Source organism: Ambystoma mexicanum, chromosome 8 (assembly GCF_040938575.1).
Source record: "Ambystoma mexicanum isolate Mex_15411 chromosome 8, UKY_AmexF1_1, whole genome shotgun sequence".
NCBI classification, from domain to species: Eukaryota; Metazoa; Chordata; class Amphibia; order Caudata; family Ambystomatidae; genus Ambystoma; species Ambystoma mexicanum.
The window spans coordinates 639,251,773-639,266,968 of NC_090929.1; the positions used below are offsets into that span (position 1 = coordinate 639,251,773).

Consider the following 15,196-nt stretch of genomic DNA (forward strand, 5'->3'; position numbering starts at 1 on the left):
CATGCATGTCCAATTGGCAAAAATGGCCAAAATCGCCTACCTCACAAAACAGTTGATAACCACATCAACATAATTTTTTTTCGTTTCCACTCAACCCGTTTTTGAAAGCCAGGAAATTGGGGAATTCAGCACAGCAAACCATTTGTTCCTAGCTTTTACAAGGAAAAAAATAACTGGCTTCTTTGTACCTCATTTTATTGGCATTTTTTTGAAAAAAAATCAAGTTTTCGCCCTTTTTGGTTATTTTCTCCCCCTCCCCCCCTACAGCAAACTAGGATTCCTGGGTGGCGTTACGACCGCCTAGATTATAGAAATGATAGAATAATAGAAAGGAACTAGCAGCTCCTGAAGAAGTGAAAGAATTCCAGAAACGCGTGAGCAGAACAAACACGTTACCTAATACTGGACACTGATTATAAGTTAAATGAAGACAATTGTTTCTAGTTTATGAAATATTTTCAGACAGCCTTTTGACATTATTCGAGAAGGTTATTTTCAAGAATTGCATAATGTGTTTACACATTGTTTTTGATTAATTTCTGTATTGACATATATAAAAAGCCATATCACACAAGTAACAGGATGTGAATCAAAATAATCTGTTGAACTTTTATGTGGTTTATTCAACATATATAGGGTGTGCAAGGGACGGGAGTATTCCACAAGACGGGACATCTACCCATGTACCCTCAATAGGACAGCCCACAGACATACTTGACGTGTTCCATCCAGTCGATTACACCCAACCCTGCGGAGGTACCTCGCATAGGGGTGGCGATTGGTGACAAAACTTTTCTTTGTTGATGGGGCGTGACTAGGTCCTACATTCGCGAGGGGACATTTAGATTGCGAGGCGATGCCATGAATACGCAAAGATTCTCTGGGCCTCGGGAAGAGGTTCCTTTTACAGACTGTCTCCCTTTCTATAGGGGTGGGGGGGGCACGATTTAGCTATGCCTTTACTCTGACAGACACCCGTAAATACACTGGGACGAGACATGAGCAGACTGAGCATGACAATCTCATTCACGGACAAGGGGATAGTCAGCTCCACACCAGGAATACACATGCTCAATCTAAGATCATTCAAGCATATTGTGGATGGAAGGTACAGGAGGGGGCACCAGTGGACGAGGAGCTGTTCCAGTATGGAACGGACATGGCAATTCCATGGTTCCCAAGGATTGCAGTTAAGATGTGGTGAATGCCAAATGAGTACTTGTTAAGACCAGAGATCCCGGTGGACGAGAAGGAAGGGACAATAGTGCCAATAGAGTTAGTAATTCTGAGGGACGAGTGGATAGCAATACATGGAATGGACAACACAGGTCGGTCATGGCGAGCAGGGTGCAGGCTAACCACAGTAACAGATTACCTATTCAAGAACAAGCGATCGGAACACCAGATAGTGTTTCAGATGTGCGACATACTGGCTGAAGATATACTACAGGGAGGTGCCACAGAATATGGCAATGGCGCTTCATACACTACCATCCTTCTGCAAGGAGGATCTGGCAAAGATACCCAGCATCCTAGGACCACAAGTTCCTATATTGTGGGGCTTCTGAAAGGAATAGGGGGAGTGAAGCTAAAGTTGAAACCAGGAGCAATTCTACCCAGAGTAAAACAGTATTCACTTTCAAAGGAGGCAGATGAGGGCATTTATGAGACGATTGCAGCACGAGTGGAGCGAGGCATCCTAGTGGCATCAGAATCACCATGCAACACAGCTGTGTACCTGTCAAGAAAGCAAAGGGGGTGGAGGGTGGGTGCATGGCATTTCATCCAGGACCACATTGCAGAAGCAGAGTATCCTTTGGTCCCAAATCCAGAGACGGTTTTGTTCAGCATTCCGGCAGAAGCCGCCTGCTTCAATGTCAGACTTGAAAAATGCATTTCTCAGTACCACTGCACCCAGACTCACAAAACTGGACTTCTTTTACGTATAGAAGCCAGAAGTGGAAACCTACAAGGCTCCCACAGGGGTACTGAGGGTCACCCTGTATATTCAACAGGGTCTTCCAGATGGATCTAGGCAATGTACAGATGGAAAGCATGGTCTTGCAGTACATAGATGACATTTTGATTTGCAGCACGACAGACATGTGTAGAAATGACTGCACATGCCGACAGTGTTAGCAGACAAGTGGTACAAGGTGGACAAGGCCAAACTACAGTACTGTCAGAAAAAAGTACTATACATATGGACAGACAATTTCCCAAAATGGCCAACAGAGTGGAGACAAGCAGGGTGGCAGGACAGCCAAACCCACAATAATAAGAAATGCAGCAGTTGTTAGGGTTGTGCAATTACTGCAGAGCATGATATTCGGCTTAAGTACAGATACAAGGACATTACTGGGCACTCTGAAAGAAGCACAAAAGGGACAAGACCATGAACTGGACAGATGAGATGACCGAGGCATTACACACTAAAGGAAGCAATATGCACAGCTCCAGTGTTAGGGATCCCATACTACAAAAATGAAGGTTTTCTGTTCTCACACACTGACGTGGTAGTGATGAAGGCAGTACTGACACAGGACAAGTTTGGGGCACAAGCCCATAGCTCACTACAATGGAACACTTCACCCAGCAATGAGCTTTGGCTGATGCCGCATTTGCAGTGGAGGAATCAGCAGGACTACCATGGGGTGCACTACCATGCTTTACGTGGAGCATGCACTCTTTGCGATACTGCAGAATCCAAAGAACACCTTGACAACACAGAGCACCTGGGTACAAGGTGATACTATCAAACACTGCACTTAAGATAGTGAGGTGCAGACTGTCAATCCAGCAACTTTTCTCGCAGATATGAGACTATGCACATGACTGTACAGCAAACACACAGATGTTCAGTGACATCTGCAAAGTTCATGAGGCTGCCTTTGATGGGGGAGGGGGGCAGTGCTGTACATTTGATGGGTCTTCGACAATTGACCAGACAGATCTGGCATACAGGGACAGCAGTGATGAGATTGAGGGAGGATGGAACAATTGAGGTAGTGGCAAGTGCGTGATTACCACCACATTATTCAACACAAGCAGCAGAATTAATGGCCTGAATACTAGTATTAGAAAACAGCAGGAACAGAAGTGAGAGTATACTTGGACTCTGCATATGCGACACGGTCACGATGGATCAGATAGGACACCAGTACAGCATGCATTTTTATTAGGCAAACTGATCAAAGTAATTGCTTCTCCTGCACAGGTAGCCATAGTGAAGTGCCAGGCACACACACAAGGGGAATATTCTATTTAAAGAAGAAATGAAGCGGAAGAAAAGAGCGCAGCATATTTTGGAGCATTATTAGAGATGGAGGCAGCAGCAAACGTTCGTACCACGAGGACAATGATACTACAGGAAGGGTACACTGTGTTGCCAGAATCACAGATAATGGAGTTGCAGGGAGCTGCACCCATGTAGAAAAAGAGGGATGAACAGTGTCTGCAACAGATGCCTTATGAAGGCAAAACACAGGGAAGGTGGTGATGCCTCTGGCACTATTGAACACAGCACTGACAGTTACACTATCACACACACAGGGAAAGAGGTAATTGCTGCCCATATTGGAGAAACAAGGTTTTGTCCTAATTTGGCGGAACACGTGGCTGAATTTGTGAACAATTTTCTTGTATGCAAACAGTACACAGCAGGACATAAATTGAGAGGAGCCATACCATGCCCAGCAGGTCCATTCCAGCATCTACATGTTGACTAAGTGGACATGATCCAAGTGTGCCAAGGGTACCTCTACATGATAGTGCTTGTATGTCCATTCTCTTGGTGGATTGAGGCATGCCCTGCTCTCACCCGGATGCCCTAAGGGCAACCAAGTTTTGATGAGGGAAGTGTTCCATCCATGGGGCATGTGTGAGGTCCTGCGGCCTGACAACGGCCCTCACTTCACCAATGAGATGTTCAAGAACATCACTACATTGCTGGGCATTAAAGACAAATTCTCCTGTGTGGACCACCGGTGGGCAAATTGGGTGTGTCAACGCCTGAACGGCGTTCTGAAGGTCGCAATACCTAAAACAAAGCAGAGCACAAAGGACTGGCGGTACTGCCTACCACTTACATTGCGCAACAAGCCTGGGTCCGACCATCAAAGCCCAATGAGGCGGTGACAGGACAGCACATTCAACTCCCACTAGGGCTTTGAAAGATGCTGAGTGTAAGGCAGATATGTTAGGTCAGGAAATGTATGATAACTTCCTTGATTGCTAGTGCCTCTTTTCTCTCGTCAGATAGAACTGTTTCGGGCAGACCCAGAAGGCAACCAACGACGAACCAAAAGACGTTGCAGTAAAAAGACAGGTTAACATTGGAGAATTGGTCCTCTTCTGCAATTTTATCTGAAGATGGGATGCACCCAGATTTACGAGCCCCCCCACACAATTGCAGCAGTAGCAGATAAGGCTGTCCGACTGGAAGAAATGACAGTCGGACCCACTTGTCAGATGTCAAGCCGTACAAAGCAGCGGCCTCACCTGGCAACGAGTTCAACAGGGCCAGCGATCAGCAGCAAGACAACTCTGAACTTACTCTGCCGAGTGGAGGACACCAAATGGTTACTCGCTCAAGGACATTATAGATAGGGAATGGACTGCTTATTGACTTAAGAGGATACACTTATTTTATTCTCTACGTAACATTTGTCGTGAAAGCAGACTGCAATAAATGATTGTTCATGTTGCCCGCTGACTATCACCCCGATACCTTCTCAAACCAATTTGTCCACACTGAGAAGATCCAGTAGTTTCTGAGCATGATCACCCAGAGTGTATTATCTCCCCTTTGTGGAATATCTGGCCCAAGCTTACCCACAACTCGACTCGAACAATGTTCTTTTTTGCCATAAATGATTAACTAGTACGCTGGTCTTAAACAATTAACGGACACTTTCGCGTATTTCAGACAGGCAACTATATCTTCAGGCTGCACAAGGAGCAAGCAGCACAGGTAAAGATGGGTGAAATAATAAAGAAAGTGATTATATTGTTGTGTCTCTTTATTCCAAGTGGAGTATTTGCTTTTATATTGGAGGATTTCATTTGTTGCTAGTGCTACTGCTGTAGCCTCTACTAATATTCCCCCGACCCAAGCAGGTGGAACCACCATGTCAGATGGACAGGAGAGCACTGCAGGCACGGTAACGAGAGGTAAGCGCAGTGCTGACACAGGTATGAAGGGGGTAAACCTCCATCTCACTGACACTGCTTGAGTGTCTAACATGTGGTTAGAAACACATGACAAAAGTAGGTAATTAAACCACTGCGGAGAGCCGCTAGGTCTACTCATTAATCCCCTTTGCCATGAGTGCCTCCAGAACATTATAGCAACTGAAATACCAATAGCAGGAGCTGTCGATTGTAGCAAGTCGAGGAAGATTTCCAGGGAAAATAGCAACACAGATGGATGTCCCGAGCAACGTTCCCGTACAAAGAGAATTACATAAAGAGTAAACATGATGAACATTACTGGCAGTTAAATTAAGCAATACAATACATAACCAATGGGCCCGAGAAAGCAGTGACAAAGACAGTAACACTGAAGGAACTGCCATGTCCATGGACAAGAGTGAAAGACGGGAGGAGAACCTGGGTGCTGGGAGAGACCACAGATGCTCATGTATGGTCAAGTTGTACACAGAAGACAGATGAAGGGGTGGTGGGGAGCAAGGCCCCCAGCCCCCGACCCTAGCACAATCCCCAGTGAACAAAGTACAACAAGAAAACGACAAGTGCCCGAAGGAATGGGACGCAAGTGCAAAGTTGCTCATATTGGTGGAAAATGAAGCTGGAACAATGCCTATAATACGCTTGAAGACACCTGCACTGTGTTACCAAAAGGACGGTGAAGTGGAAGTGGGGGAAAACACAGGATGCTGAAGCATAGAAAAGCATGCAGCAATGAAGATCGGCACTGCAGTTATAATGGATCACTATCAGACCATCCACCTTATGGCGATTTGCACAAAAAAAAATAATAATAAATAAAACGCAAAATTTGCCATTTCCCGCAATTGCCGCTATAAATCATTAAATGAGCGTGAAAAAGACACGTTAGCTCAGTGTGTCTTTTTTCGCACTCATTTAATGATTTAGAGCGAACACAGCTGACTGCTGATTGCAGCAGCTTGAGGGTTAACACCTCTGGCTCTGCGTTGCAGGCCCAGGATTGGGGGAGGGTCACGCAGGCCTGGGAGCTGCACAGCATTTGGCTGTGACCCCAGGCACCTCCAAGGCTCTTTGAGTGCCCGCCCTGCCGAGCTGACAGTTGGTGAAGCGTAGCCAGGTAAGCACTGGCCTGCCTGCTCATCTGCCCCCAACTCAGAGCACCCAAAGAGGCCACTGGACTGTTTTCATTACTGGCGCTCGACAGGAAAGTAAATTACTTTCCTGTCGAGTGCCGGAAAAGAAAGCATAAACTTAATGCTTTCTGCCGCTCGTCTCAAGGCTGGGCTGCATGATACCAATTGAAGACTCTCGTAGCTGTATTAATTTCAAATTGCTTTACTATTATTGTAAAGCAATTTGAAATCAAGGCTGGGCTGCATGATACAAACGCTCGTAGCTGTATTTGTTTCAAATTGCTTTACAATTATTGTAAAGCAGTTTGAAACGAATACAGCTACGAGAGTCTTCAATTGGTATCATGGGCTGCATGATACCAATTGTAAAGCAATTTGAAAACGAATACAGCTATGAACGTTTGTATCATGCAGCCCAGCCTTGAATCAAGGCTGGGCTGCATGATTCCAATTGAAGACTCTCGTAGCTGTATTCATTTCAAATTGCTTTACAATAATTGTAAAGCAATTTGAAACGAATACAGCTACGAGCGTTTGTATCATGCAGCCCAGCCTTCAATCAAGGCTGGGCTGTATGACACCAATTACGCACAAAATTGGGTGTTTAAATTTATGAAAGGCAAATGCCATTCGTCCTGTGCAATTTTGGTGGTTATGCAAAGCCAATTTAATGATATATGCTTATTTCACCTTGATATGCTAGTTTCTGATGACATCACATGCCATTGCATTTGTTGATGAGTCCCCCCACTTTAATTTGTAGGACTTGACCCCTGGTAGTGTTGTGATGTCATTTCTGTTTGTGGGTGTGTTAAGTCACCATGTGTGGGTTGCATAACCAAGGAATGATGACCACCCAAGAGAGTTCATTGTTTGGCTAGGTATTATGGGCTTGCAGTTACTGCCACTGCATTGCCCCTGTGTCTTGGGCCTCACGGATTCCTTCCATGGAGAAGGGTAGAGTTGTTCCCCCTCTCTCCTGGGGTCATAGGACAAGCGAAAAGCAGGGTTACACTTTTGAATTCAAGCCTATCTGTTTATTTGCTTTCCACTTGTCTGCTGGAAGTAGTGGCGCAGCACCATTTTCATGGAGCTGATCAGGCAATTTCCCCCCTCCCCTACCACAATCCAAAATGTTAGGCTGTGGTGACTCGACCTGGCTGTCCTACAGAGCGTGGCCAGACAGAACACAACATTTTGTTCCTCACTAACAAAAGCCTTGCAATTACTTGGTTTTAGGCTAAAAAAGATGTTAAATGATATATTTTTCAATATTAGAAAATGCCGCAAAAAACACAGTTGTGTGCCGCAATTTTTTTCTTTTTTGTGCCGCAAAATTTTACATTTCATGCCGCAATTTTCTGGAGGGTCTGGGGGGCACGCGGATCAAAGGCATACGAGAAGCTGCCACACAAATGGGGAGGAGTTTGCTCATTGGTGCGCATGAGTATGCGATCATTGGTTGTGCCGTGAAAGGATGTGTAGCTGGATGAGTTTCCAAAAATGGACACTAACAGAAGTAAGAGCAACAGATAAGCAAGAGCGAAAAACCAGAAGAATTGGAGAGTCAAGAGAGGAGGTAATTACTTCTCAGAAGCATCAGAAACAGCACTGGATGAAGTACCAGTCCAACATCGGCTCTTCAGCAGGACACAGATGTTCTTTGCATCTTTTATCCCATCTGTACAGACTTATACAAATGTGAAATGGCTGCAGATCACCCGTCAGGAGCTGATGGTAACGATCAACTCCAGTGAAGGTGTTCAATGCAATAAAGCAAGACCTCCCAAGCAGTGCAGTTGATGGCGCTCAGAACCGATATGTTCTGGATTTACTAACAGCAATGGAAAGAGGTGTTTGTGCAAAAATTGTTCCTGTTGCACATTAGTACCTGCCAACGACAAAGATAATGGCACACTAACAGAAGCTTTAAATCAGCTATGCAGAGCATGCAAAGATGGAAGAAGAAGCCAAGGGGACCAGAAAGGATCAAAGTTGGATAGCATACATACGGTCATGGCTATCAGATGGGCTGAAGGAAATATTGGGAGGAGTGACAATGTGCGTGGTGAAAATTTGCCTCACCCAGTACCGAAAGAGCTAAAGAAACTATTGAAATGAAGGTCTTGATGGATGTGAATATAGGAGGTGCAAGAGACCTGATTGTGGAAGAAAGACAGGCTAAGGGAATGTACAGTGAACTGTCAGTTATTCCCACACGAGGTGATGCCGCTAGACAACCCGTTCGATGTGAAGTACTATGACGTAAAATGGGTCTGGTGCAACGCAGGAGTGTGCAGTTATATGGAATGGACTTATGCGAATTACTATCGACATCTTGGAGGGATTAGGAAGATATGGCAGCCAAGAACAAAAGGAATAACTTAGAGATGTTGTCGACAGGTTGACCAGAGGGGGGCTGAAGAGGGAATCCCAAGACCACCCCTCTGCAACCCCAAGTTCATGTCAGGACGAAGAGCTAGAAACATTTGCCGCCATTGTTGGACAAGTGCACCAATGATCGAGAAGTACACTGAAAGATATACTCTCAGCCAGACATATAGATCAAATACAAAGCAAGACTTCTCATGTCCCAGTGATCGTGGAAAGACACCTGTATGGACAGCCTTGACTAAGCACCAAGAAGCCATGGTACGGACATCATTAGTGAGATCACAACATAGCAGCATGAGACATGAAGCACATGTGCAGTCCGCGCTGCACCACATAAACACACATCTGTACACATGAATGTACAGTTCTATAGCTAGAGGACAGATAGATATACATACTGTCAATGCTTTTATTATTAGCCAAATGCAGTAACGGACGTGCAAGGCACAAGATATTCAGAGCAAGCTTGTTAATGCGAAGGCCAATGTTCACGTGGACATAAGGAGTATATATGGAACCTGAACCACATAGCTAACCCATAGGGAACGTAGTATAACATGGACAATGTAGAAACCACATTATAAGGTTTAGAAAATTACAGTAGGCCTCAAGCCACTGAGCAGGAGACGAGCTGGGCTTATTCAGGCAGCACAGAGCAAGACGCGCGAGACTGACCTTGACTGAGATATGAAGACACATTCCAATCCCCAGACAACAAAGGGACCAGCTGCAGAAAACAGAATAAATCCTCATAATGAGCTGCAGAGCTCAAATTTGCAGTCTAAGCATGTGATACATGCCAGACAAGACAATGGACAGTCATCCATGGTGAGAAAGGGGAGCCGATGCCAGAAAATCAGATGCAGACGGCAACAAGTGTTGCTACCTTAAGGAGAATACTCTCATAGGCAAGGTGATGTACACAAGTTACAATACAGACAATCGTTATCACCTTGAAGAGGTGCACAGCGAGCTGAGAACTCGATAGAGTCCCAGGCCTGGGGGGCATCAGCTCCAACCAATCACAGTTAGTATTCCAGTGGTGGAGGGCAAGGGGCATGAACCAACGGTAAGTCAACTAATCAGCAACAATGTAATAGATCGTTCTTGGGGATGGAAAGGCCAGCCACCTGACATGCGAGGACCAGTAGACCACCACCTATAGGGTCCTCTATAGGTAGTAGAGAATCTCAGTAGCCTATGCCTCGTGGTGATAGGTTTTTATGGGAAGGGCCCGATGGATGAAGCAATAGTGCGAGCTGTACTTTAATCCTTGCTGTGTTCATGTACTGATCCCTGTTGGTTCTATTTGCGATAAACCGCAGTTTGTACTTGCCGTCTGAATGAGTCCTCCGTTTTTTCTGGTGAGGTTGTTATGCCCTGCGAGACCGCGGACCCCCAGCATAGCTCTGGCATACCTGGGAGTCCTACCTAACACTTCAATAGTGGGAGAGTAGTGCACAGCGAAAATATAATGTCTCCCTGAGGGAATAGCCAATGATCCTCCGTAGACACTGCAATTTAAATGTCTCCAAAAGCCATTTCTTAAACCCCTCCAGATACCTCCCTCCTAGAAAGCCACTGCATGCTGTGGCACTGGTATGTTGGGGGGGGGGGGGGGTGGTTTTCAGACCTTTCTGCCGGGGGGAAAACCCCAGGAGGGCAGAGCCTCCAGCAGAGACCGCAACCTATGAAACTGAATTAGGGGCCCCGAGAAGTAGCCTGGAATACTTGTTGTACTGTTTTTATAATCAGATTTGTCATGGAGGACCATGAACACGTCAGTGTGAGATTCCCACCTCTCTCAGACAATTACTTCAAGCAGAGCAAGTGTAAACATTTTAAAAGGCCATTTTTTGCTTGAACATGGTATGCCAAAAAATATAACTGATTTACAAGTAAAATCATGTTCTAAAACTGGAAACAAGCAGTGAAAAGAGAAAAAAAAACCTGCATAATGTTTAGTTTGTAGGTGGGAACGTAATTTATATTCACATTAAAAACACACGAATGTTTGAAATGGGAGCAGAGGATGCCAGATGCACATTTAAAGACATCTCAAATTGGCCCAGTCTGCTGTCGCAGCCCTAGGGGCAGGGGCAATGATGTGTTTGCATGCAGGTGACATGGTCTAAGCCGCTTTGGAAGAGCGGCTAAATGAAGACGATGGGGTGGGGAATTATCTATTATGGATTGATGTCCCATGTATTATACATAGCATCCTATGAGTTTGATGGCTTGTTATTTTTCCTTAAATCGTAGCAGACATTTGTTACGGTATTCCTCATCTATTTGCAATTCTTGCACTCTAGAGTCCTCAGGTGGCACGTGTGCAGTATGGATTGTTCGAAAAGAGCTTTGAGAGATTAACGGGGACACTGGGTGAAGGCACCCAAGCACCATCTTTGGATTCGGCCGGTTGGATTATTTTACACCTGAAGTGCGTCAAGGCGGTGGACCAACGCCCATCGCATGAGAAAGCCAAGGCCAGAAGTCGATCGATCTGGAAGGAGAACATGCAACAAACAAACGATAAGAGACTGGAAATAGAAAATTGACACAAATTGGAGTACACATGTACCCACTGTTCCAAAGGGGACAAGAAAGGTTAACCAGCTATGTCTTAAAGAGCAGGAGAGGTGGAGGACAGGTTGGGTTGGCTCGGGTGGTTGGGTATAGCGTGATGCCGAGTTTGTTGATTTGCAAGTCTAATAAATGGGACCCAACCTCTCCATGTTATTTAGTGGTTTTACTTCGAATGCCAATCAGATGTTCTGTGGGCCCAGATTTTAGTCTCATGTCAGATTGTATTCTTGTATGGGTGTAGTCCTGGGTTTTGTACTGGCAAAAAAATAAAAACTAATGTATGAGAACACAATGCGAGCTAACAAGCCCGAAATTTCAAGACATCCACCCTTTACCAGTGACAACATACAGCATGAAAGCACAGGTTTGCAAACTGTGCATCCTAAAAACCTGGGCTCACACCTAGTCATACCTGTTCCACCTAAATGTTTTTGATTTTCTTCAGATCACCAAGAAGAAATTCTGTCACATTGCAACTAGACAAAAGCCTCACCCATACATGGAACAAATTACAGTGTTTGTTCCATGCATAGTACTAATATTTAGGAGTCGCATCGTCCACAATACAGGTGGAATAGTCTTTTAGCTTATCATTGCTCATGCCAGCTTAACATGTGAGCCATGCTACCCACCTAACGGAAAAGAGAAATCAATAGATTGGCTGGCAAGGTGGTTTGCCTAGGCACTGACTGTATAAGTCTGCCAGCCCGATTTTACTCTTCGGCCGTCCCACCTACAATTAGCCTAGTGGCAGTTTAGATGTGCTCACAGTTTGGGAGTGCGGTGGTGGAGAGACTTGTTTTAGGCATGGAGGCGGCTGGTCAAATCCTGACGCTTGCAACCGTTAACACATTGCTTTCGTTTTTTCTAGCCCCTGTCTCGATCCAGGACATGTGAGTGCCACCTGCTGCTTCTACGTCCGTCTTCTAAGCGACTAGAAAAAGCTATGGCTCAAGTCCGCTAGCAGCTCGGTTTGGCGCTTGACAGTCCCTTCCTAGACAGGGGGGCACGATTCAACTCAACGGTACTCATGGTGTCGGTCCTAGGGGGAAAATGAGTTGCCACACATACAAGGCACCAACTAGTGACCCATAGATGGTACACAAACCGGTGCAGCAGGTGCATCAAACAGCTGAGGTACATTGTAAATTATAGTCAGGTTATCTTTTCTGTGGTTTTACCTACTTAAACATAAATGTACTTCTGGAGGGGAAGCAGAGTGAAAGCAAAAGTGATATAATGTATCTGGTTGTGTAAAGCAAGTCTTCGTAAATGTCCTGCACTACATAAGCGACTAAGGGAAGGATTTGAATCAACCACGACCACTCCGACATCATTTTAAGCACGTCTGCTCTTTAAAAGGCGACAAGCTAGCTGTAAACAAGTTTCAGTCCAGCCACCAAAGGATGACATTTAAGGTTTCCCATAGCAATAGTGGTGGTTAAGATGAATTTAAACCCGATCTTTCAGTTTTCAATTTTGATGGAAAGCATACTTTAATTAAAACGACAAGCCCTAGGTAGTGTCTCACCTACAGGCAGGTGCGTCGCGGATGTTACTTCCCATGACATTTGGCTATAATGTGGTACCAGAAACGTTCAAGCCCCAGTAGGTTTTGGGTACAACGTGTTCCTTTCCTCCGACGGCAATTTTAAATGGTGCACCTCTGGCACCTGCATGCTTCCAAACCGTACCTTGGAGGACCTTGCCATGTATACCATGTTCTTCGGCGTCAATCCTTTAAAATATCAGGTCTCTCACTTGCCCAATCCACACATTAGCCTGATAGCGGCTTAAACCTCACTCATTTTAGTCTCTCCACCACAAGGAAACCTCCGCCCAACCATTTAAGTCCCAGTCATGTTCATTCCTAGCTCATTCAAAACACGTTCTATACATTCCTTACCGATTCCGCCGCCAATTCCTGCTGGTCGACTGCCTGCGCCCAAGAGTCCGACATCCCGAGCACACAAACAAAACACAGCCTGTCACACTTTCACCGGTATCTGCACAGGGGAGAGGCGTGGAAAAAGTCACCGGAAGTGACTGAGGACAGAGGCAAAACGTGGGGCACTGGGAGTCTGGGACTGCGGAAGTAACTCCTCGCGAGAGGCGTCTATTTGACAGGAAAACCCGGAAGTAGTGTTGCCAAACGAAGGGCGGAGATTAGGTGGAAGTACGAACACAGGGTTTTTGTGGGCGGAAGAGACGGTGAAAGCTCAGTTCTAACGTGTTAGAATCGGCAACGCTTGTGTGTTGAGGACAGAACAGATGCAGGTAGCTTTGAGCGCCATGATAAATATTTAAGGTAGGTTTAATCACGAACTGAGATAAGTCCCTGCTAAGGTCACGTGCACATGTCAGTGACCACTTTCTGAATTGTGATGTGCTCCCCCTTTAAAACGAGTCCCGGCTAAGGGCTCCTGCAAATGTCTCATGTCAGTGACCATGTGACCACATATTGACTTCTGCCTGCTGTGTCGTTCTTCTGCAGCGTGATGCTGGTGCTGCGTAGCATGCCGAGGGCTTGCCCTCCAGTGCCCTACAACAGGACAGTGCCCCTGCTGGGCAACTCTGTCCCTGATGTCGCCCATGTGTAGCAGATCGCTTGCCGGCCAACTCTGCAGGTGTGCGCCGGCGGTGTAACGTCGAAATCTGCTCAGCCGTCGAAAATTGCTTAGGCTGCTACTGCGCATGCGCTGTGTTGGTGCGCATGCGCAGTAACGACTGTCAGGAAAGCATTTTTCGACGGGCAATTTCGCCCAGGATAGCGCATTTTCCGACGTGAAACGGCCTGTGAAGAGATCTCCGTCCCTCCCAGGGAGATGCAGAGTGAGAGGGAGGCAAATCCACTCTGCAGAGGCGACGCCGTTTCCTCCCCTCCTTTTTCCCCTTCGGCTGACAGGTAGGAAAAGGAGCAGCTGAGGGTGGGGGAGTGCTTATGCAGAGCATTCGGGTCCCGTTCTAGTTTGGCATCGACACCTGTTCTTGCAAAAGAAAAGTAAAGTGGCTGAGGACCGCATAACTTATGAAATAAAGCGTATTCCATGTTGCAAAACAGGTTCAAGGCTGTTTGGCTAAAATGAACTGGGGAGGGGGAGCTGTTAAGCGCATGTTGTGCGTTTCAGGTTACTCAGCACAAAACAAGATAATGCAACTCAACCAGGATTAGTTTGTTGTGGGGTTTTCTTTGCTGTGGAGTCTCACCAGGAAAATCGGTGAAAACGGGCAGGCCACACATTCATATGGTACTTGGCTGTTGTTGTTACTGGCTTTACAATTTTGCTCATTGACAAAATGGTGTAGTGAAAGACTGCTTAGTCCATTTCGTATAGTGTTGGTTAGCTGTTCCTTGCTATGCTGTCAGGTTGAGGGTTCTACTTCCCAGGTGAGGGTAAGCAAGGTGGTGTTTAACTTTCCTCTCCCCGTTACTGGCTTTACAATTTTGCTCATGGACAAAATGATGTAGTGAAAGACCGCCTAGTCCATTTTGTATAGTCTTGGTTAGCTGTTACTTGCTATGCTGTCCCTGCCCCTATCTCCTTGTCCCCCCGCCAGTGTCTTCCTGCCCCTGCCAGTGTTGCCTTGTCCCCCCTGCCCCCCGCCAGTGTCGCCTTGTCCCCCTGCCCCCTGCCAGTGTCTCCCTGTCCTGCCTTCGCCCTGCCAGTGTCTCCCTGCCCCCCGCCAGTGTCTCCTTGTCCCAACGCCAGTGTCTGCATTGTCCCCCTGTCCTCCGCCAGTGTCTCCTTGTCCCCCCTGCCAGTGTCTCCTTGTCCACCCTGCCCCCACCAGTGTCTTCCTGCCCCCGGCAGTGTCTCCTTGTCCCCCTGCCCCCCGCCAGTGTCACCTTGTCCCCCTGCCTCCCGCCAGTGTCACCTTGTCCCCCTGCCCCC

General features: G+C 46.4%; 1 protein-coding gene across 1 annotated transcript in view; it reads right to left on the reverse strand.

Moving 5' to 3' along the window:
* LOC138472262 (ATP-dependent RNA helicase DDX19B) overlaps positions 1-13,696 on the reverse strand; it is an 857,647-nt gene extending 843,951 nt beyond the window's left edge. Inside the window, exon 1 of the mRNA XM_069610370.1 lies at positions 13,210-13,696. Within this exon, the coding sequence (XP_069466471.1) occupies positions 13,210-13,263 (54 nt within the window). The 5' untranslated portion in view covers positions 13,264-13,696. The remainder of the gene's footprint in view (positions 1-13,209) is intronic.
* Positions 13,697-15,196: the final 1,500 nt, after the last annotated feature.